The 27715-nt window shown below is 38.9% G+C and overlaps 1 protein-coding gene across 2 annotated transcripts in view; it reads left to right on the top strand.

Moving 5' to 3' along the window:
• The first annotated feature begins 505 nt into the window (after positions 1-505).
• The window catches only part of Gxylt1 (glucoside xylosyltransferase 1), a 44871-nt gene continuing 17661 nt past the window's right edge, over positions 506-27715 (top strand). Inside the window, exons 1-3 of one of the 2 annotated variants that reach the window (XM_047550204.1) lie at positions 506-767; positions 9805-9897; positions 18726-18897. In XM_047550204.1, coding sequence (XP_047406160.1) covers positions 547-767; positions 9805-9897; positions 18726-18897 — 486 coding nt within the window. In that variant the 5' untranslated portion in view covers positions 506-546. The remainder of the gene's footprint in view (positions 768-9804; positions 9898-18725; positions 18898-27715) is intronic. The other variant, XM_047550205.1, reaches the window with a different exon arrangement.

Genomic DNA, 27715 nt, shown 5'->3' with positions numbered 1-27715 from the left:
AACGTCACAAATTACCATGTGTTTGAACCAGAATTTGAATTTAGGTCAACTGCCTCTAGAGCCTTGTTACTTTCTCCACACTTTTCTCCAGTGCTGTTCAGAGCCTCAGCATTCGCGAGCTACCCGCCAGGGCATCAGCAACAGCTCAGACCCGGTCGCTGCATCCCGCGTCCCACGTCCCGCGTCGGGGGCGCCCGTGCGCCAGCCCTCCCGCGCCCAGCGCGCCGGCGCGTCGGGCGGGTCCCGGGCCGCGGGGCGGGGAGGGGTCTGGCGCCCGGCTGCGGAGGCGGCGTCCCGGCTTCCGGGCGGCTGTCGGCCGGCTGGGGCGCGGTGGCCGCGCTCCTCTAGGTGGTGGGCGGAGAGGCAAGGGGAGGAAGGAAGGGGGGCGGGCGCGGGGCGGCGGCGGAGGAGGAACTTGTTGCACTCGCGGCTGCGCGCTGCTGCTCCCTCCGCTCCAGTTCGCCCGGGCAGGCGCGGCGGCGGCGGAGGCGGCGGAGGCGGCGGAGGCGGCGGGGCCGGCGGCGACGCGGGACCCGGGCCTGGGCGATGCGGCGCTACCTGCGCATCGTGGTGCTGTGTCTGGCCTGCGGCTTCTGTTCGCTGCTCTACGCCTTCAGCCAGCTCGCAGTGTCCCTGGAGGAAGGAGCGGGCGGCGGTGGCTGGAAGCCGCAGGCCGCAGCGGCTTCCTGGCTCGCGGGCGGCGGACGCGGTGCCGGGAAAGGGGCGGGCGGCGCGGGCCCCGCGGCGCGTCCCGGCCGGCTGGACAGGTACGGGTCGCTCCAGGTCTTGGGCCCGCGGCGGAGCGGCGGGCTTGGGGGCCGCGGGCGCGGCCTGGCCCGGGCCGCTGGAGGGTCGGCCCCGCGCCTCCCGCCCCGGCGCGCCTCCCGCTTCTTTGCCGCGTTCTCACCCGCTTCACTCTTTTCCCTCCTTCCCCTCCCGCCGGGGATGAGCCCGGCGCAGCTCCCACCACCCCACTCAGTGTGCCTTTTGATCCAGTCTTTAGGTGCTTTATAAGATAAAATTAGAAATCGAATTAATTTGTAACTTTAAAAAAAAGATTTGTTGAAAATAAGTGATGCTTCCCAAAAGCCTTTTTGCTGTCTGACTAGTGGGAATTCCCTCTTGTTTCCATGGAGTTGAAGTTGAGATATTTAAATAGACTAGTGCCCTATTCAGTGTCCTCAGCTCCAAAAGGATTGTCTAATTTTCGTGTGTTAACGTATGTAGTTTTCATTAATAGACGCGGTTAGTTAAATCTGGAGGTGGCATGTGTGCGGGTTGTGAATTGTCTTTAAACACTTGGTGTGTTCTTACACTTACAGAAAGTTAAAAATAAGCGATACTTGGCATGCACAAGCCACTTGTGGGATGGAAGGAAGGAACTTCTCTTGAAAAATCGATGTTTGTGAAGCAGCATCTGGCAGATTTGCACAAATCACTGCCAGAGTTGGGATCAACATGAGATTTAAATTGAAAATAGAATGTTTTCCCGCGGCATATTAATACTTAAAATCTGAGCATTTGGTATTTCCTTTATAGATAGGCACCGCACACCTCTCTGGCAGTGACCTGAAGGGCTCACTGGTAAGAGGCAATAGCTTTGAAAGCAAGGTGTAGGGTTAGGACGAGGGAGTGTAGGTCAATTGTGAGCTTTTGTTGAACGACTTCTGAGAGGTAATGACCGTTCCCGGGATGAAAGGGGGACCTTTGGGCAGAGGAGCAGCATTGAAAAAGTGGATTATCATGTTTTTACCGAACTCATGAAAAACGGTAGAGAGAAGCTAAACTCTTTCTAATCTGTTACCTTACTGTGAAGCCTTTAAATTATGGAAATAATTAGATAGGATTGTAAGGCTGCAACTTTTTTGTTTTCTTTTTTGAACTGGGATTGAACCCAGGGGTGCTTTATCACTGACGCACATCTCCACTCCTTTTTATTTTATTTTTTTCAAGACTGGGTCTTGCTAAATTGCCCAGGCTGGCCTTGAAATTTTGATTCTCTTACCTCAGCTCACAAATTGCTGGGAGTCACTGGGATTAGAGGCATGTGCTACAGTGCCAGGCAGGGTGCAACATATTAATCAAACATAAATAAATTTAAAAGTACAATATTAGCATTTCAATTTGATAGAGTAGCATTCATTTGTATTACTTTGTCTCAGATATATGTGACAGATTTATGAATTTGCTTGGCCAACTAATTGTAACAAAATTACAATTAGTTATTTAGAAAATAAGAAATTATTAGAAATTTAGAAAATAAGAGTCTTATTTTTAATAAATCTGTTTGATGTATCAAAATTGAGTCAGCTGAAATGCTATACTTTTATACCTCTGCTTGTAGCATTACTTTCTCTCTCTTTTTTTTTTTTTTTTTTTTTTTTTTTGGTACTAAGGATTGAACCTATTAAACCACATCCTCAGCCCTTTTTGTTTTAAAATTTGAGACAGAGTCTCTAAGTTATTTTTTTTTTTTTCGAACTTGCAATCCTTCTGCTTTAACCTCCCAAGTAGCAGGGATTACAGGCGAGGCTACCATGCCCAACTTTACTTCTTGTTTTGAATTAAGCATACATCTAAGTTAAAATTAAAGGTGTATCAGTCTTCATAAAAATTTGGTGAAGGTGCAAGTTGAAGACCAGCCTCAGCAATTTAGGGAGACCCTGTATCAAAAACCAAAAAGGGCTGGAGATATAGCTCAGTCGTAAAGGGTTCAATCCTCAGTACCAGGAAAAAACAAAACAAAACAAAAGTGGTAAAGAATGTTTCTCCACATTTACATGCAAAAAAAAGGTTGTGTGGGCAGAGGAACAACATAGAAAGCTGAATTGTCACATTTTTACCCTATGATTTCATTAAGGTCAGGCAAACTCCTAAGATATTATGACTCATTTTTTAAATTATTTTGTGGACTGGTCATTGAACCCAGAGCCTTGAGCATGCTAGGTAATCATTTTACCACTGACCACACCTCCATACTCAAGACTTTTATTATTTATTTATTCTTGCATTTTTATGGTTTTTATTGGTGCCTTATGTGTAGTGGGATTCATTGTGACTTATTCATAATTTGATCAGTCTCATTTCCTTATACCTCCCTTCTTCTTCCCTTTCTTTTTCCTCCTGATCCTCTTCCTCTGTTTTATAGATCTTCCTTCTATTTTTAATTGGCACATTTAAATTATACATAAAATGGGATTCTTTGTGATATACTTGTATGTGCATATAACATAATTTGGTGAATTTCATTCCTTAGTACCTCCCCTTTTCTTTCCCTCCTTTGCCTTGATCTACTTCCTCTAATCTATTTTTTTAAATTGGTACATTATAATTATACATACTAGTGGGGTTCATTGTGATATCTGTACATGCATATTGCACAATTTGGTGCATTTCATTCCCTAGTACTGCCTTTTCCCCTCCTTTCCTTTCTCTGCCTGGATCTCATTCCTATCCTCTACTAGTCTGCCTTCTATTTTCATGAGTTTCCTTTTTTATTCCTTTTTTCTCCTCTAACTTCCTCAGATGAGAGAAAACATTCAACTCTTGATATTCTGAGTCTGACTTACTTCATTAGCATGATGTTCTCCAGTACCAGCTATTTATCAGCAAATGACATGATTTCATTCCTTTTTTACGTCTGGGTAAAACTTCATTGTGCATGTATACGTTATTTACATTATTTGTTTATTTATTTTTTGGTACTGGGGATTGAACCCAGGGGTGCTTAACCACTGAGCCATATCCACAACCCCCCCCCCCTTTTTTTTTTTTAATTTTTAGACAGGGCCTCACTGAGTTGCTGAGGCTGGCCTTGAGCTTGTGATTGTCCTGCCTTAGTCTCCTAGTTGCTGGGATTACAGTTGTGCAGCTCCATCCTGGGTTTATACCACATTTTCTTTATCCATTCATCTTTTTTTTTTTTTTTTTCCTTTCTTTTTGTGGTGTTGGGTATTGAACCCAGGGATGCTTTGCAGTGGCTACATTCCTAGCTCTTTTTATTTTTTTGTTTTGAGACAGTTTCTCACTAAGTTGCTGAGACTGGTCTCAAATTTGTGATCCTTCTGCCTCAGCTTCCTGAGGCAGACTCATGCACCATCACGCAGCTTCCATTAATATTATTTAGTGGAGTTATCGCTTTGAATGTTGAACATCTAGTATTCCTCTGTGAGCAGTTATAAGCTCTTAATGACCAAAATTTGGATAACCACCTTGACCTTTCCAATATTTAAAAACATTATTATTATTATTATTACCCTGAAAGTACAACTGCTGTGTTCAGATTGGCTCCTTTTCCTAACTTTATTGCTTATAACAAGTTACTGGTACATAAGGAGTTCTGTTTCAGTTTCTACTCTTTCTCTCTTAATCTCCAAAACCAGTTTTTCATAAGTGGGAGAATGGATATTTGGGAGTTAAGAAACTAAAACAATTCCACTTCTTGTCAGCAGTACCTTAGTATTTTATGATTTTTTTTTTCCTTAATGGTAAACAGCATGTGTATTCTAGTGCACATTTTATTTTTTCTTTTCCTTATGTTAAAAACTTACCTCTGGGATGTTTTATCACTGAGCTACATCTCCAGTCCTTTTCATTTTACTTTATTTTTTATTTAAAAAAAATTTTTTTTGGTATTGGGGATTGAACTTTAGGGTCGCTAACTACTGAGCCACATCCCCAGCCCTTTTTATTTTTTATTTTGAGACAGGGTCTCACTAAGTTGCTTAGGCCTTGCTCAGTTGCCGAATCTGACTTTGATCTTGTGATTCCCCCTGCCTCAGTCTCTTGAGTTGCTGGCATTACAGATGTGTGCCACTACATCCTTATTTTATTTTTTGAGATGGGGTTTTGCGAAGTTGCTGAAGCTGGCCTGAAACTTGTGATCCTCCTGCCTCATCTTCCCCAGTAGCTGGGATTATAGGTATGTACCACTACACTTGACAAGTGCATATATTTCCAGTAAAGAAAAAAAATTCTTTTTACATACTGTATTTTTTTCCGCTATGTAATTATGGACAAGAAATGTAACTAAAACTTGACTATTTCTCTCCAAATTTGTCTCCTGTGTGGAGTTTATCATCATCCCAAAAAGAAACCCTGTATCCATTAGTAGTGAACTTCTCACTCCACTTCTCAAGTCCTCTGCCCTAAGCAATTGCAAATCTGCCTTCTGTCTTCATAGGTTTGTCTGTTTGGGGCATTTCACATAAACCAATAATCACACAGAATGTGGCCTTTTGAATTTAGCTTCTTAATGTTTTCAAGATTGATCCACTGTAGCATTGTCCTTTTTATGGACAAATAATATTTCATTGAATGGACATACCACCTTTTGTTTATTCATTAGTTGATGGACATTTGAGCGGTTTTCTGCTTTTTGACTCTTATGAATAATAGTGTTCTAAACTTTCATGTATAGTTTTTCTGTGAACATATATGTTTTTAGTTCTTTTAAGTATCTGCTTAAGGAATGCAATTGATGGATCATGGTTGCACAACTCTGTGAATATAATAAAAATCATTGAATTGTATACTTTAAAAGGGAATTATGATTTATTCTTCTTTGTTTTGTAAAATCTCCAAACATCTCAGCAGTTTCTAACAACAGTTATTTCTTGTGTCTGTTACATGTCCATGGCTATGACCCTGCATTATCTGTCTTCTCATTCTGGGACCCAGACTGAGGAAGCAATCTGTATTGAATATGCAGGGGTAGAGTGAGGGGCTAGGTTGAATTTCACAATCTGATTTGAAGCTTCTGCTCTGATGCTGTGATATCTCATCTGTTCACATTACTTTGACCAAAGCAAGTCCCTGGAAAAAGGTCAGAATTAAAGAATGAGGCAGAAGTATTTACTTCTCCCTTTTAGAGACAGGTGAGTCATGTGATAATGAGCAGGGTTGTATAATCCTTTTATAGATAGGGTGGATAATAAATGATTGTATACATGGATATTGATTAAGGAGAAAAAAAGGACTGATTAATGCAAGACTCTCAAGAAAATGGGCTGTAGAGGGCAGGTGGAAAGCATATGGAGTTGATAGTAGCCTGAGGGGCAAGCCAAGGAGACAGTGAGTTTATAGTTCCCCTAATCAGCATAGTCATGTCATTAGTTGTTTAGTACTCATCTGAGAAGGTGAATGAATGGCTTGGTTTCAGTTTGAGATTTTACTGGAAAGGTATGGTGAAAGAGTAAGGTAGAAGTTGTAGCTATAGGAAAGTGAACAGATGAACTTTATGGTCTAGTCTTGAGTAGGGAGGGTAATGAGAACAAGCAGAAACTTATACTTAGGAAGCATGCAGTTGGAGGTGTGAATCTCTAAACAACTAATGGGACAGAGAATTAGAGTAGAGATTAGTTTGATGTGAGATATTGGAGTTTAGGATTGCAGTTTCAGGTGTTTGCAAGGTCCAGGATTTGTTATTTTTAACTGAGGGGAAGAGGAAGTACAAGTCCTGGAGTTGGAGAATTGGGTATTGGCTTAGTCTCCCACAGGGCAATATCCAAGATGACCCATGCCCATTTTACTTACCATTATGTTTCCATTGTTTGACCTGTGTATGTGGTCATGCAGTAGATAATTTATTGAGTTACTGAGTGATTGTATAGAGGAAAGCAGAACTTGGCATGGAGAGGAAGACTGCAATGCTAATGTTCTTTAATTGGGAGAGACCTAGTAGGTTGGTAGATTAGAATGATGTAGCAAGTGACCCTTTCATGTGGCTGGCAGTTGCTGCTGGCTTTTGGCTGAGAGCCCAGCTGGGTCTATTGATCTGCATCCTCTCAAATGACTTCTCCACATGCCTTAGGCTTCTTAAAACATGGAGACAGGTGTGTTCCAAGAAATAGGAGATGGATGTTGTGGTGCTTTGCAGACAAGGGCCTAGAAGTTGATACTGTGTCCTGTCCCTGTTTGCTAGTGCATTTAGTCTCAGATTGGGTGAGAGGAGATAGAACCGAACTCTTGATTGAAGTGTCAGTGAATTTGTGGTCGGCCCTTTATCCTCCATACTTGGCTCTTAGTTTGTTACTAGCATAAGTCCAGGGCGTCTTGGTGTGGCCCAAAGCTTCAGAAAATTTAAACTCGTCATTAAGTTGTCCAACACATTGGTCTTACTGAATTTTATTCTTTAGTTTATGGCTTCTCCATTTTGTATCATTTTTTGTTTGTTTTTGTGATACTGGGTTTTGAACCCAGGGGTACCCTCTCAATGAGCTTCACCTCCAGCCTTTTTAAATTTTACTTTGCGACAGGATCTGGCTAAGTTGCTCTGACTGGCCTGGAACTTGTGATCCTCCTCCCTCAGCCTTTGGAGTAGCTGGGGTGACAGGTGAGCGCTAATATGTCAGGCTCTTGAATTAACTTTGTAAAAACTCTGCCTTCCAGCGTAGTTTAATTGTAATACCTGAATTAGAGGCTCACCTGGGTTAGAAGCTCCCTGGTAGATGGAACCTTCTGACAGGTTTGAGGTGTATTCTCTAGCTCATCTGGGTGTTGCTTGATGTGAATGAAACTTAAGCAGTTTCAGCAATTTATCCATGTTGGCAACATGCCCACAAACTTTTTCTTGACAAATATATGTGAGCAGATATTTTAAAAACATTGATTACAAATGTTAACTGTGGTGGGTGATTTATTAGGCTTTTAAATTTTTCTAAATTGTGCTTCGTAAACATACTGATTGAGGCATTTATAGATATGCAGATTTTAAATTTTAAGAATCTCTGTAAGTTGTAGTAAATAAACAGAATGATGAAAGTTCTATCAGTACTTTTTAAGGGGGGTTGCAGAGGGTGTGATATCTGGCATATCTAGATATCACTTAGGACTTCTTGCACACTAAGTAACCGAGTATCAATACTTTTGATTAAAAACTCCAATTTGACTCTAGATATCCCATGATAAATAGTGTTTCTCATTCATATCTGACCTTAAGACTTATCTGGGCTGTTAGTTAAAAATTCAGCTTCTCAGGCCACTTATTTGGAGATTCTTGGTTAACTAGGCTTGGGATAGGATCCCTGTGTCTCTCTTTCTAACAAGTAACCTCAGGACCAGACAAATTTGGAAACAGGATGGAATAATGTTTAGTTGTAATTATTATTATTTTTTTGTAGAACAAAGTTGCATGTTAGGTGAACATTGTAAATAAATTGTACATTTATTGAAATAACAATGTTATAATGTCTGTGTCTGAAAAATGGAGTTATCTGCCTTAACAAGTTTGTTTGATGCTTAAATAGCTGTGAAGCACTTGAATCTGAAAGAACTGTGTTAATTATACTATGCTGAGTTTGACTCCATATATAGTGTAAGGTTTTAAACATACATAACCATGCCTAGGAGGGTACACAAACAGGTTTTCTAATCAAATGATAAGTTTTACTGATATATTCACATTTTCTTTCCCTGATGACTCAGTCTTTTAAAACATGACTTTTTGTGCTGTCCTAGAAAATGGTGTCCTTCAAAGGAAAGCCAAATTACAGTTTAACTTTTTTCTGTTGATTTTAAAATTCCAACTTTGCAGTCCTTTATGCAGAAGTATACAGATTTTCTTAGCATTTTAAATACCACCACTGTCAGACCCTGTTTTCAGAGAATTTTTATTTTACTGGCTTGTGTGGGGGCATGTGTGGGGCTCTGAAAGTGTTTATTATGCCTGCAGGGCTGAGAACCCCTTGACAGGTCTGGAGAGAAGTGATTAAAGGTATTGGCAGATCTGAAATTTTATAGACCTTTTGATATAAAAACAGTAATTTATAATTGGAATAGTGAGATAAAACAAAGCTATGTGGTGGTGAGTCTGGAAGTAGCCTAGTGGAGAGCTTCACCCTGACTTCATATACAGGTTCTTTAGTACTCAGGCCTCCAATGTAGTGAATTTTAGATGATTGTTTTGAAAAGAAATAATGGTGAATAACATACTTTTTGTAACATGAGGACTTTTTTAAGCTCCACCCTATACTCTTAAGAAGGAGGACCATACTTGAATCCTCCATTGTACCTGAGTGATATAGTGAAACTGAGATAATGTAAAAATGAAACTGAGCCATGAATATCAGCATGATTTCTTATTTTTTAGTTTAAAACACCATACAAGTAGCTAGAGTTGAGGGTTCATTTAAAAGTGTTTAAAGATTTTTTTTTTCTCTTTCCACCGGGAATTTGTGACTGACATGATAAGCAAAAGTTTTTTTGGATGAAATAGATTTTGTTCTAGGTTTATATGCATAGTTCACGAAGAAAAAAATTAGATTTTGTCTGTGTCATCTGAAGGGAGGATTTTAATATAAAGAGAGTTAGTGATTAGAAAAACTGTTTTCCATTTTGTAGTATAATATAACCTAAAGGTTTTAAAGTTTTATTTAGAATAATGATAACTTGTTGGGCACAAGTGGTGCCTGCCTGCGACTTGGGAGGCAGAGGCAGGAAGATTACAAATTCAAGGCCAGCCTCAGCAAATTAGGCCCTAAGCAACTTAGTGAGAGCCTGCCTCAAAATAAAAATAAATAAATAAAAAGGACTGGGGATGGAGCTCAGTGGGAAAGCACCCCTGAGTTCAATTCCCAATACCAAATAAATAAATAAGTAAATAAATAAATAAATAAAAGTACCCTAAAGGAGAAATCAATTTTCTAGAAAAAAAATTCTTCAAGTTACCATAGCAACTTGGATTTGCAGGATTTTTTGTTTGTTTTTGTAAAACAGAACTGTAAGTCATTGTGTTACTCAGTAAATTCCTTGTTAGTTCCCAATTGAAATACTCACATAGGATTCTTATTTCTGTCTTGCTGTTAGGTGTAAAGATTTCTCTCTGTGTTACTGGAATCCCTATTGGATGCTGCCCTCTGATGTTTGTGGAATGAACTGCTTTTGGGAAGCGGCTTTTAGGTAGGCACTTAATGTTTAATTGATAGATTAGTGTAGGTAAGATTAGATAGTAGGTACTAAAACCTTACCCTGTAATAGGACATGAAAGTGTTTCTTTTCCTGTAATTTACTATTATACACAAGTAAATAATTTATTTCTGATTGGGTTTTCTATTTCTTTTTCCTATTTGTGGTTATCACTACTTTTTAGTACATTCTATATAGAAATGGTCTAAATATTTTTAGATGGTATTAAGGTAAGCCATTATTTTTAGGATCTAACTTTTGATAACAGATGATAAACAGGTATGTGTTTGTGTCTATATACACTCATTATATTGCATATATTGCAGTTACCTAATTGAAAGCTGATGTTTTGAAAAAACATGGGTGGATAGGACAATTGGGAAGGATTATATTAGTTTTTAGCAGGGAGATTGAATATAGGGGAATGGGATGATAAAGACAATGATATGACATTTGTTTATTGCCCTTTTAAGTTACCGCATAATTTGGCTTTGTTCACTTTTGTATAAAGAAGGTACTGGGGTCTGGGATCTGGGTCTACAGACTACTGCTACACTCAGTGTCAGTGAGTTTACCTAGCACATGTGAGGTACTGGGTTCGATTCTTAGCACCACATTAAAAATAAACAAAGGCATTCTGTCCACCTACAACTACAAAAAAAATTAAAAAAAAAAAAAAAAAAGAAGGTACTGGATTGGCTGACTTCTTGAGTCCATTCCTGTTCTTATCTTCAATGAAAGGAACAAGTATTGATAGGAATGGGATCAGGCAGTAGCTTTCAGACTTCCCCTGAGATAGTAGCAGGGCTAGTGAAAATGCCCTTCCCCTGAGATAGTAGCAAAGCTAGTGAAAATGCCCTTCCCAAGAGTAAATCTTTTTTGAGAGTCATCTATTTTTATTTTTATTTTTTATTTTTTTTGTATCAGGAATTGAACTTAAGGGCACTTAACCACTGAGCCATATCACCAGCCCTTTATTGTATTTTATTTAGAGATAGGGTCTCACTGAGTTGCTTAGGGCCTTGCTAAATTGCTGAGGCTGGCTGTGAACTTCTGATCCTCCTGCCTCAGCCTCCCAAGCTGCTGGGATTATGGAAATATGCTACCAGGCCTGACTATTGTATCTTTATGATTCGTTTAAATTTCAATTCTACTCATTCTGTTTAGCAGATCCTATTGTAGGTACTAATGACCACTCCTGAATCAGGTTAATGTGGGTCCATCCTTCTGGAGCTTCCATTCTAATTTGTACAGTAGTGAACCTGAAATTAAACTAAAGAGAGACAGGTTATGGCTGTGATGAGTCACAGAACATCTGGGAAGGCTTTCTGTAGGGGGAGACCAGTTAACAGAAAAATAGCCAGGTTCAAGGACGGGAGGTAAAATGATCCAGGTAGGAAGACTTGCATTTAAATTTTTTAATTTAAACTTTTATTTAAACTGACAATGATTGTTTCCATTTATAAGGTTCAATGTGATGTTCTGATCTGTGTATATGGTATGGAATGATTATATCAAGCTAATCCAAGATCTGTCACCTCACATTTATCATTATTTTTATATCGAGAACATGTAAAATCTTTTAGCAATTTGAAATAATAATACATTACTAGTAGCTATGGTCACTTTGCAGTGCAATTAATCTTGAAACTCTCTTATCCTATCTGGCTGGAACTTTTTACCTTTTGATTAGCACTCTTTGCCTCCCATCTTTGGTAACTTTCAAGCCTTTACCTATTTATTCTCTTGCCCATCACCAGGAAACTTATTGGAAGAGTACTCGCCTACTGGCTTACTTTATTTAAAAAGCAAACAACAACAACAAAACTGGGTGCGTGCCTGTAATCCCTGTTGCTCAGAAGGTTGATGCAGGAGGATCAAAAGTTTGAGGCCAGCTGAGGCAACTTAGACCCTGTCTCAAAATAAAACATAAAAAGGGCTGGGGATATGGCTCAGTGGTAGAGCACCCCTGGGTTCAGTCCCCAGTAACCAAAAAAAAAAAAAAAAAAAAAAAAAGAAAGAAAAAAGAATAAACTTCCCATCCCAGCCATCCATGAGCACATTCCCTGCAGAGTCAACTGATGTCTCCCGTTCAGGTTCCTCTCAGAGACTTGTGTTTCTAGCTGCATGGTGGTCATTTTTACTTTGCAAACTTGAATTCATGGCCTAGCTTCCTCTGCTGTGTTTTGAATTCTGGTTTGTGACTGGCTTTGTCCACATGTCAGCCCTATTGGTTCTTCTTTGTGTGTCTGCTCCTGGCTGCCTCTGCCCTCTGCTCCTTAAGTGTTTTGCTGTCCAGCTTATCACTTGGTCCACAATATGTGATCTCCCATCATGGCCTGCTGCACCTTCCTTTTCTGTATCCCCTGAGCTCTTGTACTTACTCTATCTATTGAGATTGTGAATCTTTATCCACTTCTACCCTTGGCCAGCTGATAGCATGTGGTATTTACTTAAACCCCATTCCTAGATAGGTATTTTGTGACTAGTGAATACCATGACCAAGAGGATCATTGGTATGGGACAGTTTCCCTAACACTTTGAGACTAGTTCAGATGTTTATGTAGTAAACTTCCTTAGCAGTCTTGGGTTTTTTCTATTTAAGCAATTCCCATACTTTTTAAAAATTTAGTTAACATTTTTTTTTAATTTTAATTTTTTTTTTTTTTTTTTTTTTGGTAATGGGCATTAAACCCAGGGGTGTTCATCCACAGAACCACATTCCCAGTCCTTTTAATTTTTTATTTTGAGAAGGGTCTCATTAGGTTGCTTAGGGCTTTGATATGTTGCTGAGGCCAACCTCAAACTTGTGATCCTCTTGCCTCAGCCTCCTGAGTTACTGGAATTACAAGTAGTGCCACCACACCCAGCAAGATTAAATATTTTAAAGAACTAACACTTAAAAAATTTTTTCAAGTCATAGAAAAACTAATACATTGAAACAATGATTTTGATATTATTGAAATTAAGAGTTTGTAATAACGAAAACCTAAGAAAACAAATTAAGAAATATAAAACGTACCAAGAGTTCAAAAATTTGTTAAAAAGAATGAATTAGAAGACGCTAAGTTGTGTTATAAAAAATTTATGGACTTAAGCCAGCATTAGCTTGTGTGTACTGGGGTCACCATAACCTTTGCATTTTTGGGTGTTATTATTTTGCCACTTATTAAGATATTATTAGGATAAAGTGTTAGCTTATTATTTGGATTTAGTTCATTATTGCTTGATTGTATTTCTACATTTGTTTAGCTTTTTAAAATCTTTTGTTCTTTATATCTTCTGTATTATTGAGTTTTTAATGAACTCTTAGAATAATATTATTCTGCTTTTGCCATTGATTGCAAATATTCTCTTTATACTTTTTAATCTTCCTCTGGTGTTCTGGAAATTGATTTTTGGATTCATGAATTCTCTGGTCATAGGTGGTTTTAAGTGGTCTCATAACAATTTTAAGAGAGATTTTTACCAACTATTTAAAATTTTACTTTAGAAGTTAATGCTTATATTGCAAGTTGGATTTTTAGATTTTCTTTTCATACTTTTTGCATAAAATCATAAAGAATTTTTATAAATATTTTGTTTCAGAAGTGTTTTACACTGAACTCTTTGGTTTTACCTAGTGTGATAATTCAAAACAAGCACCCCCCCCACCTTTTTTTTCCCCACTTTTTGTGGTGCTGGGAATTGAACCCAGGGCCTAATACATTCTAGGCAAGCATGCTACCATTGAGCTACATCCCCAACCACAAATCCTTTTTTAATAACAGGAATTTTTTTTTAAGTCATACCTTAAAGATATTATTGTTAGTGTTTCAAAGTCTGGTTTTCCATTTGTTGAATCACAAGTCTTTAAAGATACATTCATGCAGATAATTTTTAGTTTGGGGAGATTGTTATTAGAAATTTTATTTTGTTATTTGACTTTGTTCTTCATTTTAATGCTATTTGCTATTCTCAATATTATGTACCATTTCTTTATAAAGCATACTAACTTAGAAGAAAACACTGGAAGCCCTCCATGCTGCCTGAGTAAAAAATTAGAAGAAAAATTATTTTAATTCCTCTAGTAGAAATTTGCTTAAAATAAAAGGGCAATTCCTAAGGGTTTGATATCTGTTAACAATATTTGTATTAGAATTTGTCATTCAGAACATTCTTTAAGTACTAACTTTTTTGTGTGCTCCCCTTCTCTGACATTTTGCTCTGAGAAGTCTGATGTCCACAAGGGTTGTAGGAATAGTGCAGTGAGTACATTGTGCGTTCTTTACCTAGTCGTTTACCTCTTAGTCACATTCTGACATTTTCTTTGGTTAAGCCACTTAAGGGAACTGTAGCCATATGGCCTACCCCTAAATACATGTATTTAGGATTTTTCTCCTACAAACAGGGACATTTTCCAATATAACCATAATAAAATTGTCACTTCACATTATTTAATATGGATAGAACATATATTTCTTTCTTTTTTTTTTTTTTAGAACATATATTTCTGATAGAACATATGTTTCTGTTCTTGTCAGTTGCCTTTATAGATTTTCCTCCGCATTCAGCACCTAGTCAAGGATTATACATTACACTCAGTTCTTAGATCTCCTTGGTATCCTTTATTCTAGAGCTATTCCCTGGCTTTTGGGGGGTTGGTAGCGGTGGGGGGTGGAGCTGGTACCAGGGATGGAACTCAGGGGATCTCAACCACGGAGCCACATCCCCAGCCCTATTATGTATTTCATTTAGAGACAGGATCTCACTAGTTGCTTAGCGCCTCACTGTTGCTGAGGCTGGCTTTGAAATTGCAATCTTCCTGCCTCAGCCTCGGGAACTGCTGGTATTACAGGTGTGCGCCACCACGCCCAGTGGTGATAGTATCTTTTGTGACATATTTTTGTTGTGTTTTGCAGAATGACCCTTAATTTGGATTTGCCTGTGTCCTCATGATTAGATTTAAGTTTTGTGGCCAGTTTACTTCATAGGAGATCATCTTTGATCATACTGTCAGGAGGCAGCTGATATCACATGCTTAACACTTATTGGCTAAGTCTGATCACATGGTTACAGTGAAATTCTCCCATTTTTACACTAAGCGGCATCTTTATCCCCTTTATAATACGTGAGAAAATGCCTTGTTGCTTGTGGTTTTTAGTCCAGATATTGTTACAAAGATGATTGCAAGATAGTGATTTTTATAATTAAGTCATTCTTTCTACTTTTATGGTTTGGTATTCATCTTAAAAAAGAAGAGTTTCTTCTCACCCCTTTATTTAATATCATTTGGACTCATGGCTTTGTTTTTTAAATCTGATACATTGTTCATTGGTGGGAGCCATGTGTGAACTGTGTGTGAACTGGGCAATGTTTGAGCCATTAAGGCAGGGAAGCTACTCTTCTGGGAACTCCTGGGTGAAATTCCCTGGTTTGGTTCAAGAAAGCCCAGATCATGCTGGCACCCTGACCTAGCTCACATCTCCAAGTTCAAACACAGCTGTCAGAGATGGGCGTAACCTGCCAAGCACAGCCTGTTTATCTCTTCTCTCATCCTGTCTCCGCTGAAGGAGATCCCTATCAATCCCCTTTGGTCTGTACTGATATCAGTAAAGCAAGTGTGGGCTTTTTCTTTCTTAAAAGTCAGACCCCTTTGGTCAGATCAACTGGTCATGCCCTGCTTTGAAAATATATAATTCTTGCCGTTTTTTTTTTTTTGTTGTTGTTGTTGTTGTTGTTTGTTTTTGGTACCAGGGATTGAACTCAGGGGTACTCTATCTCTGAGCCACATGCCTAGCCCTATTTTGTATTTTTATTTAAAGACAGGGTCTCATTGAGTTGCTTAGCCCCTTGCTTTTGCTCAGGCTGGCTTTGAATTTGAGATCCCCTGCCTCAGCCTTTTTATTTCTTTCTTTTTTTTCTTTCTTTTTTTTTTGGTTGTAAATGGACACAATACCTTTGGTTTTTATTTATTTATTTTTATGTGGTGCTGAGGATCAAACCCAGTGCCTTACACATGCTAGCAAGCACTCTACCACTGAGCCCCAGACCCGTCTTTATTTCTTGACATACTACTTTCATAGCTTTTATTGCACAGCCAGCCTATCCCTCCAATGGGTACCTACTCCCTTGCCCACATGGGACGTGAGCAGGAGCTCATTACTGTAGCACTTTTGGTGCTCAGGTTATGCCACGTTTAACCATGGGAACCCCTGGTTTATCTTTAAGTTATCCAAAGAACCTTCGAATTAAGTAGAAAAATAGGTTTGACTTTTGTGTATTCTTTTGGATAACATTCCTTTAACTCCATAAGGTTATTAATTCATACTGTGGTTAAAATATAGCCTATTCTTAACCAGAATCGATCATTCTGTTAGTAGAGTCTGAACAACTGCTTCCCATGGCTGTTAAGGTTTTAGTTATCATTTCCTTAATATAGAAGCTTAGATTTCTTTTTTTCAACCCCTTCAGGGTTAAACCCAGGGGCATTTTGCCACTGAATACTCCCCATCCCTTTTTAATTTTTATATTGAAACAGGGTCTTGCTAAGTTGCTGAGGCTGGCCTCAAACTTGAAATTCTCCTGCATTACTCCAAGTCTCTGGAATGACAGGTGTGCACCACCATTTCTGATTTACTTTATATTTCTTCAAGTTACAATTGATTTTCGTGTCCTTGGCGTGTGGGCAAAGACATCTTTAGAGTATGTTTCATTTTTTCAGCTTAGGTGTTGGAGTTTGTGCTGTTATATGTTACTTTTACTAAAAAGGGATACTTAAGGAAAGAACAAATGCAATGTAGTTGATGTTATCCCTGCAGAGATTGGTGCAAAGAGCATTGGCAGTGTGACCAAAACAACCCTTGCTGAAAGGCCTGGGAGGAGTCGTCTCTGGGACTGATTTTAGAGGAAATTTTTCCTCTGGATGAAGGTTTACTATACCTCTTATCTCCATATTGGAGAATTCTTTGCACAATGTATGACCATTCTAGCTTACTTTTAAAATCTTTTCTTGGCTTTTGACTTAGGGGTTAGATCTTATTATGGCCAGTTAAGCAGTCTGATGTAGTCATGAAGATTCTCAGATCATGATGTTTTAATAAATGAACTGGAGGCAGTTACGAGGAAGATGAGATGCAGAGTTCTGTACAATTGTTGTATTTTGATTTCCTTATTCAGCTGTGTCTCTTGGCTTTCACCTCTTTGAGAGGAACTGAGTTCATGTCCCCTATAATAAATGCGAAAGCATAAGTAGTCTCCCCTCTGTTGATACAGGTTCAGTTTCCATGTTAGGAACCGACGGGCTCAACAGAAAGAGGAAAGGGACGGAGGGTGCTGGGGAGGGGAGGGGAAGGGTTCCCACTTCTGTCTAACACTGTTGGTGGGAAAGGATGGAGAGCGCAAAGCAAGACCCAGTGATGTCCACGCCAGCGGAGCAAGAGCAGTGGCACAGCAGAGGCAAGTTGGGCCACTTAAGCCTGGAGTCTCTGCTGCTCTCTGTTGGAAGGGGTTGTGGCAGTGTTGGCCACTACTGGGACTCAGGACTTCTCTCCTTCCAAAAAGACACATTAGTGTTTTGCTGGTGTATTTTAGGTCCTCTTAGAAATGTTTGTATCTTGCTGAATATTTGGTAAATGGGATTGGATGTGTGATTTTGAAAATTGTATGTAAAGGAAATTTCCTGTTAACAGCCACGGTTTAAGACTAGATGTAATACCGAAATATTTATGGATGAAATTACGACTGATTTGCTTCATAGGGATCTGCTGGTTTGTTGAAGTTGGTGTGGGAAGGGTTTAGATTAAATAAGAATGTTTAAGTTTTTTTATTTTTTTAAATGAGGTTTTTTCTCAACAGGCTTCTTTTTTTTTTTTTTCCATCTTCTAAGGTTTTCTTTATTTTTTTTTTAATTTTTTTTTATTGTAAACAAATGGGATACATGTTGTTTCTCTGTACATGGCGTAAAGGCATACCATTTGTGCAATCATAAATTTACATAGGGTAATGTTGTTTGATTCATTCTGTTATTTTTTTCCCCTTCCCCCCCACCCCTCTTTTCCCTCTATACAGTCCTTCCTTCCTCCATTCTTGCCCCCCTCCCTAACCCTAACTCTAACCCTAACACTAACCCCTCCCACCCCCCATTATGTGTCATCATCCACTTATTAGTGATATCATTCGTCCATTGGTTTTTTGAGATTGGCTTATCTCACTTAGCATGATATTCTCCAGTTTCATCCATTTGCCTGCAAATGCCATAATTTTATCATTCTTTATGACTGAGTAATATTCCATTGTATATATATACCGCATTTTCTTTATCCATTCATCAATTGAAGGACATCTAGGTTGGTTCCACAATCTGGCTATTGTGAACTGAGCAGCTATGAACATTGATGTGGCTGTATCTCTGTAGTATGCTGATTTTAAGTCCTTTGGGTATAGGCCAAGGAGTGGGATAGCTGGGTCAAATGGTGGTTCCATTCCAAGTTTTCTAAGGATCAACAGGCTTCTTGAGAGAATTAAGCCCTCAGGCCCTAAAGCATCCAGAATGAGTAATGAATTAACTTCTAACTTATGGGGCAGTGACAGTGGTACTGTCATGTATTTTGGGAAGAGATGAGAAAGTATTAATTTTTTGTGTTCTGTGGTTCCTAGTCAGCAACATTGGTAAAGACTGAGGGTACAGAAATATATGATTGATTGATTCCGCATTGTAATTTGATATATATTTTTTTGCCCTTTAAATAGAAGTTTTGAGCTTACGTTTTTGAACATGGTTAAAATACCATATACCTGTAAATATGCTAACCTGTTGGAAAATGTGTTTTCTTTCCTGTTAGGTACAGTCTGAAAATAGAGCCTCTTGAGAAAATGCACCTTGCTGTAGTTGCCTGTGGTGAAAGACTGGAAGAAACTCTAACCATGCTGAAGTCAGCTATCATTTTCAGCGTCAAACCTCTGCAGTTCCATATTTTTGCTGAGGATCAACTGCATGATAGCTTTAAAGCTAGAGTAAGTATTTGAGACTTAGTCAAGGTCGTAGAGTTGAATATTTAATATACAGTATACTAGAATGTTGTTTTATTCCTGTATTGTACAAAAATTTTTTTTCTGTAACTCTGTTCTCTTAGAGTGGAGAGTGCTCCTTATAACAACATCCACCTAGGAGTCCAGAGGAAGATTTGTCTTTGAACTGGAATAGGCAACTTAAAGTCCTTTACCAAGCATGAAGATTTTAATTTACCTACTATAGTTCTAGGATGTTTTGGCTGAGTAGTAATCAAGATAGTTTATTACTCTTATGTATAAAAGTAGCCTCTGTCGTAGGGGCTCTGTTTTTTCCTGATTTCGGCAGAATCATTTTCAACATAAAGCTTCAACCTTATGATCCAAGATTACTACACAAACTCCAGCCATTACACCCCTATTCTTTCCAACGTGAGGAGAGAGAGAGGATTGAGTGAAAAAGGGCAATCCCTTCCCTCTCTTTGAGGATACTATCCAGGCATGGTTATGACATTTCTGCCAATCCAGTATTCTGTTGGTTTGAATTTAGTCATAAGACCATCCTAGCTGTTAGGGTAGAAAATATACTTTTTGTTATAAAATATTTTTATTTGTAGATGGACACAATACCTTTATTTTATTTATTGTTATGTGGTGCTGAGGATCGAACCCAGTGCCTCACATATGCAAGGGAATTGCTCCACCACTGAACTGCAACCCTAGCCCAAAAATATACTTTTTAATCAGGGAAGCCTTGTAACCTTAACAACAACAAAAATTACTATGTAAGAATTGGAGATCAGGGCTAGGATTGTGGCTCAGTGGTGGAGCGCTTGCCTAGCATGCGTGAGGCACTGGGTTTGATCCTTAGTACCACATACAAAACTAAATAAAATAAAGTTTAAAAAAAAAAAAAGCTGAAATTCTTTTTTTTTTTTTGTGGTGCTGGGATAGAACCCAGGGCCTTGTGCTTGCAAGGCAAGCACTCTTACCGACTGAGCTATCTCCCCAGCCCTGAAATTCTTAAAAAAAAAAAAAAAAAAAGAATTGGAGATCAGGTACAGGGAGAACATATTTTTTAAAAAAACAAACTCACCTGAAATCCTACTACCTAGTGTTCTGAGTTGGTGACAAAGATGATGCTAATGACTGTTTATTCTCTCTCATTCTTCACCCCTAGTCCCACTAAATTATACTTTCAACCTGATTTGGATTTTTATGCTTGGTTGATTTTTTTTTTTTTATTTATTTATTTTTTTTTTTTACGTTTACATAGGGTAATGATGTTTATTATATTTTTCCCCTCCCCCCCACCCCTCCCACCCCTCCCACCCCTCCCACCCCTCTTTTCCCTCTACACAGTCCTTCTTTCCTTCATTCTTACTGCTCTCCTTAGCCTAACTCTAAACCTAACCCTAAACCTAATGCTAGCCCCTCCCACCCCCCATTATATGTCCTCATCCGCTTATCAGCGAGATCATTTGTCCTTTAGTTTTTTGAGATTGGCTTATCTCACTTAGCATGATATTCTCCAATTTCGACCATTTGCCTACAAATGCCATAATTTTATCATTCTTCATTGTGGAGTAATATTCCATTGTATAAATATGCCACAGTTTCTTTATCCATTCATCAACTGAAGGGCATCTAGGTTGGTTCCACAATCTGGCTATGGTGAATTGAGCAGCAATGAACATTGATGTGGCTGTATCTCTGTAGTATGCTGATTTTAAGTCCTTTGGGTATAGGCCAAGGAGTGGGATAGCTGGGTCAAATGGTGTTTCCATTCCAAGCTTTCTGAGGAATCTCCACACTGCTTTCCAGAGTGGTTGCACCAATTTGCAACCCCACCAGCAATGTATGAGTGTTCCTTTTTCACCACATCCTCGCCAACACCTATTGTTGCTTGTATTCTTGATAATCGCCATTCTAATTGGGGTGAGATGAAATCTTAGGGTGGTTTTGATTTGCATTTCCCTTATTACTAGGGATGTTGAACATTTTTTCATATATCTGGTGATTACTTGTACATCTTCTTCTGTGAAGTGTCTGTTCATTTCCTTAGCCCATTTGTTGATTGGATTATTTGTATTCTTCGTGTAGAGTTTTTTGAGTTCTTTATAGATTCTGGAAATTAGCGCTCTATCTGAGGTATGGTTGGCAAAGATATTCTCCCACTCTGTAGGCTCTCTCTTCACATTTCTGATAGTTTCCTTTGCTGAGAGAAAGCTTTTTAGTTTGAATCTATCCCAGTTGTTTATTCTTGCTTTTATTTCTTGTGCTATGGGAGTCCTGTTAAGGAAATCTGATCCTGAGCCAACAAGTTGAAGATTTGGACCTACTTTTCTTCTATAAGATGCAGGGTCTCTGGTCTGATTCCGAGGTCCTTGATCCATTTTGAGTTGAGTTTTGTGTAGGGTGAGAGATAGGGGTTTAGTTTCATTCTATTGCATATAGTTTTCCAGTTTTCCCAGCACCATTTGTTGAAGAGGCTATCTTTTCTCCATTGCATATTGTTGGAACCTTTGTCTAGTATGAGAAAATTGTATTTATTTGGGTTTGTGTCCATGTCCTCTATTCTGTACCATTGATCTACCTGTCTATTTTGGTACCAATACCATGCCGTTTTTGTTACTATTGCTTTGTAGTAGAGTTGAAGATCTGGTATTGCAATACCCCCTGCTTCGCTCTTGCTACTGAGGATTGCTTTAGCTATTCTAGGTTTTTTATAGAACTTTAGGTAGTATAGCCATTTTGACGATATTAATTCTGCCTATCCAGGAACATGGGAGATCTTTCCATCTTCTAAGGTTTTCTTGAATTTCTTTCTTTAGTGTTCTGTAGTTCTCATTGTAGAGGTCTTTCACCTCTTTTGTGAGATTGATTCCCAAGTATTTTATTTTTTTCGATGCTATTGTGAATGGAGTAGTTTTCCTAATTTCTCTTTCTGAAGATTCATCACTTATGTATAAAAATGCATTGGATTTATGAGCATTGATCTTGTAACCTGCTACTTTAGTGAATTCACTTATGAGTTCTAAAAGTTTTCTGGTGGAATTTCCAGGTTCCTCTAAATATATAATCATGTCATCAGCGAACAGGGATAGTTTGAGTTCTTCTTTTCCTATTCGTATCCCTTTAATTTCTTTGGTTTGTCTGATTGCTCTGGCTAGAGTCTCAAGGACGATGTTGAATAGAAGCGGTGAAAGAGGGCATCCCTGCCTTGTTCCAGTTTTTAGGGGGAACGCTTTCAGTTTTTCACCATTTAGAATGATATTAGCCATGGGCTTAGCGTAGATGGCCTTTATAATGTTTAGGAATGTTCCCATTACCCCAATTTTTTCTAGTGTTTTGAGCATGAAGGGATGCTGTATTTTATCAAATGCTTTTTCTGCATCTATTGAAATAATCATGTGATTCTTAACTTTAAGTCTGTTGATATGGTGAATGACATTTATTGATTTCCGAATGTTGAACCAACCTTGCATCCCTGGGATAAAACCCACTTGATCGTGGTGCACTATCTTTTTAATATATATTTGTATGCGATTTGCTAAAATTTTGTTGAGAATTTTTGCATCGATGTTCATTAAGGATATTGGTCTGAAATTTTCTTTCCTTGATGTGTCTCTGTCTGGTTTAGGTATCAGGGTGATATTGGCTTCATAGAACGAGTTTGGTAGGGTTCCCTCCTCTTCTATTTCATGGAATAGTTTGAGGAGTATTGGAATGAGCTCTTCTTTAAAGGTTTTATAGAACTCGGCTGAGAACCCATCTGGTCCTGGACTTTTCTTTGTTGGTAGGCTTTTGATGACCTCTTCTATTTCATTGCTTGAAATTGGTTTATTTAAGTTGTGTATGTCCTCCTCGTTCAGTTTAGGTAGTTCATATGTCTCTAGAAATTTGTTGATGTCTTCAAGGTTTTCTGTTTTGTTGGAGTATAGATTTTCGAAATAGCTTCTAATTATGTTTTGTATTTCACTCGTGTCTGTTGTGATGTTTCCTTGTTCATTCCGAATTTTAGTAATTTGAGTTTTCTCCCTCTTTCTCTTTGTTAGTGTGGCTAAGGGTTTATCAATTTTATTTATTTTTTCAAAGAACCAACTATTTATTTTATTAATTTTTCCGATTGTTTCTTTTGTTTCGATTTCGTTGATTTCGGCTCTGATTTTAACTATTTCCTGTCTTCTACTACTTTTGGTATTGGTCTGCTCTTCTTTTTCTAGTGCTTTGAGCTGTAGTGTTAACTCGTTTATTTGTTGATTTCTACTTCTTTTTTTGAATGCACCCCATGAAATAAATCTTCCTCTAAGTACTGCTTTCATAGTGTCCCAGAGATTTTGATATGATGTGTCTTTGTTCTCGTTTACTTCTAAGAATTTTTTTATTTCCCTCCTGATGTCTTCTGTTATCCATTCATCATATAATAGTGTATTATTTAGTCTCCAGGTATTGGAGAAGTTTCTGTTTTTTATTCTGTCATTTATTTCTAATTTCAATCCATTATGATCTGATAGAGTACAAGGTAGTATCTCTATCTTCTTGTATTTACTAACAGTAGCTTTGTGGCATAAAATATGGTCTATTTTAGAGAAGGGTCCATGTGCTGCTGAGAAGAAAGTGTATTCATTCTTTGTTGGATGGTATATTCTATATATGTCCGTTAAGTCTAAATTGCTGATTGTGTTGTTGAGATCTATAGTTTCTTTATTCAATTTTTGTTTGGACGATCTATCCAGTGGTGAGAGAGGTGTGTTAAAATCGCCTAGTATTATTGTGTTGTGGTCTATTTGATTTCTGGAATTGAGAAGGATTTGTTTGACGTACGTGGATGAGCCAATGTTCGGGGCATAGATATTTATGATTGTTATGTCTTGCTGATTTATGCTTCCCTTAAGCAGCATGTAATGTCCTTCTTTATCCCTTCTGACTAGTTTTGGTTTGAAGTCCACATTATCTGAGATGAGGATGGATACTCCAGCTTTTTTGCTGTGTCCGTGTGCATGGTATGTTTTTCCCCATCCTTTCACCTTTAGTCTATGGGTGTCTCTTTCTATGAGATGTGTCTCTTGCAGGCAGCATATTGTTGGATTTTTCTTTTTAATCCAATCTGCCAGTCTGTGTCTTTTGATTGATGAATTCAGGCCATTAACATTCAGGGTTATTATTGTGATATGATTTGTATTCCCAGTCAATTGACTCATATTTGTTTTTGACATGATTTGGTTTCTCCTTTATTTGGCTATTCCTTTAGGCTAGCGCCTCCTGTTGCTGATTTGCATCGTTGTTTTTCATCTCTTCCTCATGGAATATTTTGCTGAGAATGTTCTGTAATGCTGGCTTTCTTTTTGTAAATTCCTTTAGCTTTTGTTTATCATGGAAGGATCTTATTTCATCGTCAAATTTGAAGGTAAGTTTTGCTGGGTATAAGATTCTTGGTTGGCATCCATTTTCTTTCAGGGCTTGGTATATGTTGTTCCAGGCCCTTCTAGCTTTTAGGGTCTGGATTGAAAAATCTGCTGATATTCTTATTGGTTTCCCTCTGAATGTAATTTGATTCTTTTCTCTCGCGGCCTTTAAAATTCTGTCTTTATTTTGTATGTTAGGTATTTTCATAATAATGTGCCTTGGTGTGGGTCTGTTGTAATTTTGTATGTTTGGAGTTCTATAAGCCTCTTGTACTTGGTTTTCCATTTCGTTCTTCAGATTTGGGAAATTTTCTGTTATTATTTCATTGAATAGATTGTTCATTCCTTTGGTTTGTTTCTCTAAGCCTTCCTCAATCCCAATAATTCTCAAATTTGGCCTTTTCATGATATCCCATAGTTCTTGGAGATTCTGTTCATGATTTCTTACCATCTTCTCTGTTTGTTCCACTTTGTTTTCAAGGTTAAATATTTTGTCTTCAATGTCTGAGGTTCTGTCTTCCAGGTGTTCTATCCTATTGGTTATGCTTTCTATGGAGTTTTTAACTTGGTTTATTGTTTCCTTCATTTCAAGGATTTCAGTTTGGTTTTTTTTCAGTATCTCTAACTCTTTATTGAAATGATCTCTTGCTTCCCGTATTTGGTCTTTTAACTGTTGATTGGTGCGATCATTTAATGCCTGCATTTGCTCTTTCATCTCCTCCTTCAATGCCTGCATTTGCTCTTTCATCTCCTCATTAGCTTCCCTGATCATTTTAATTACGTACATTCTGAACTCCCTTTCTGACATTTCTTCTGCTCTGCTGTCATTGGGTTTTATTGATGTAGTATCTAGGTTTGTTTGGGACATTTTCTTCCCTTGTTTTCTCATAATGGTCAGTTGTCAGTGGGACCCTGAGATATTGCAGTTTTCCACTATTGGCTTATAGTGTCCCAGTAGATTTCCAGTGTATCACCTCCCAGCCTTCAGTAGCCTGATGTCTTGGAGGAATCTGATAAAGCAGCTCATTCGAAGAATACTGCCCCTAGCCCCCTACTGCTTCCACATTTTGGAACTGGCTCTGTGCGGAAATGCTCTCACTGTGGGCCTGCACCGTGCAGCTGGCCGTGTGGGAAGAGCCCACTGCCGGAGTGTGGAAGACTACCTTGGGAAGACTCAAGCTGCCCTGCCCGGCTCTGCTAAGCCACCTCTATCTGGGCCTGCCACCCGGGCTGAGCTTTACCCAGTGGGCAGACTCACCCGTGGCTCCACTTCAGTCCGAGTCTCTCAATGCCTCCCCTTCTTAACTCCTGGGTTCTGGAGCGACCGGGGGTGCAGTCTCCCTCTAGGCCGCCATCTTGGATCGCCCCGTGAAGAGAGCCCGCAGCCGGAGTGGGCAGAGCCGCCTGAAGAGGTCTCCGGCTGCCCTGTCCTTATCCCTGAGGCTGATTGCAGATCGAGGCTCTCCACTGGTTCTTTGCAGGAGTACACTGCACTGCAGCAGCTCCGGGACTCGGAGCGTGCTCTGTTCAGACAGGCTCTCACTAGCGGGCCAGTTCCGTTCCGAGAACCTGGAGAAGCTGGCTGTGTGGGGGAGGCCCACCGCCGGAGTGCGCAGGACTGCCTGTGGATGACTCTAGCTGCCCTGCCCGGCTCCGATAAGCCACCTCTATCTGGGCCTGCCACCCGGGCCGAGCTTTACCCAGTGGGCAGACTCACCTGTGGCTCCACTTCAGTCCGAGTCTCTCAATGCCTCCCCTTCTTAACTCCTGGGTTCTGGAGCGACCGGGGGTGCAGTCTCCCTCTAGGCCGCCATCTTGGATCGCCCCGTGAAGAGAGCCCGCAGCCGGAGTGGGCAGAGCCGCCTGAAGAGGTCTCCGGCTGCCCTGACCTTATCCCTGAGGCTGACTGCAGATCGAGCCTCTCCGCTGGTTCTTTGCAGGAGTACACTGCACTGCAGGGGCTCCGGGACTCGGAGCGTGCTCTGTTCAGACAGGCTCTCACTAGCGGGCCAGTTCCGTTCCGAGAACCTCTGATTTTTTTTTTTTTAGTTCATTTTGCATGTCAAGGAAAAAATACCACTTGCAATTTCAGATCTTACTTTTCTGCCTACATCTTTGATTCCAAGAGTTAATAGAGGTTTACTTACACTTAAAAATATTTCTGGTATCTACATTTTTATTACATACTTTTGTGGTCTTGATCTCTTTATCTGGATTGTTTTAAAAAATGAATGAATCTGGTATAAGTTAAAAGAATTGTTTACAGACTGCTATGAACTGTGGAAACACTTGGAAATGTAATTTTAAAAAATAAACCATTATTTCATCTCAGTTGTAGCCTCTACCACATTTTGAAACTTAGATTTTCTTCGATTATGATAAGTAGTACTAAGAATGTTTTGGTTTTGCTTTTGATGAAAGAATATCAACTATTTGGTGGAACATGCTTTTGGTAGCAAAAAGTAAATATTATAATGTTAAATGAAAAATGTTGAAGATGTTGTTTTGAAGTTAGTATTGAAAGGGTCAGTAAGTTGGGAGGCAAAATGAAAGTGCTGGCCTTTTAAGATAATCAACAGAGACACCAAAGCAGAGTGTAGGGACACAGGTATTCACATAAACTATGTTGGAAGATACTAATTTTTAAAAATCCTTGAACACAGTCATAACTCAGAAAGATCATCTTTATCTGGATTGTTTTCTAAAACCACTTAGTCTCCTGCCCCGCCATTCCTCCCCACCCCATCCATTGTCTCTGGATGCTCTTTGGGTGGTTTGAATCAACAATTCGAAAGCCAGACCTGATAGACTGGTGGGTGTGCCTGTGGTCCCATCTCAGGGGGCAGAGGCAGGAGGATCCCTTGAGCCTAGGAATTCGAGACCAGCCTGGGCAATAGCAAAACCAAACAAAACCCAAAAAACTAATCAAAACCAATTCTGTTGAAGCAACAATAATAGATAGTACTTAAACTTGAGTTCAAAACAGCATTATGTTCATTATAGGTTTTCAGATATATTTTTCTTTTTTTAAAATTTTAAAAAAATTAGCATTGAATATGTAATTATCCGAGTATTTTTTTATCAAGAATATTGATGTACTTTGAAATGATGCATAAATGGACAAACTAGTTTTATATTAGTCTGGCTTTGTGAACATTTTTATTGTATATATTTTTGTAATAAAATTAGTGCTTAATTTTCTGATCTTATTTTGTTTATGGATTGAGAGAATTTACACAGATAAAGTTAAGGGACATGAAAGCTTGCAAAGCTCTTTCAACTTTCTGATTTTCTGGTCCATATCCTAATAACTTTGATTATGTCTTGGATCTCAATGGTAAAGTCTTTCTGGCATATTACTATGATTTTAGACTTTGAATAAAAACAAGGACAGTGGTGGAAGTTTTCTGAATTTC

Source organism: Sciurus carolinensis, chromosome 4, assembly GCF_902686445.1.
Source record: "Sciurus carolinensis chromosome 4, mSciCar1.2, whole genome shotgun sequence".
In the NCBI taxonomy this organism is placed as follows: Eukaryota; Metazoa; Chordata; class Mammalia; order Rodentia; family Sciuridae; genus Sciurus; species Sciurus carolinensis.
This window is presented reverse-complemented; position numbering and strand designations above follow the sequence as displayed.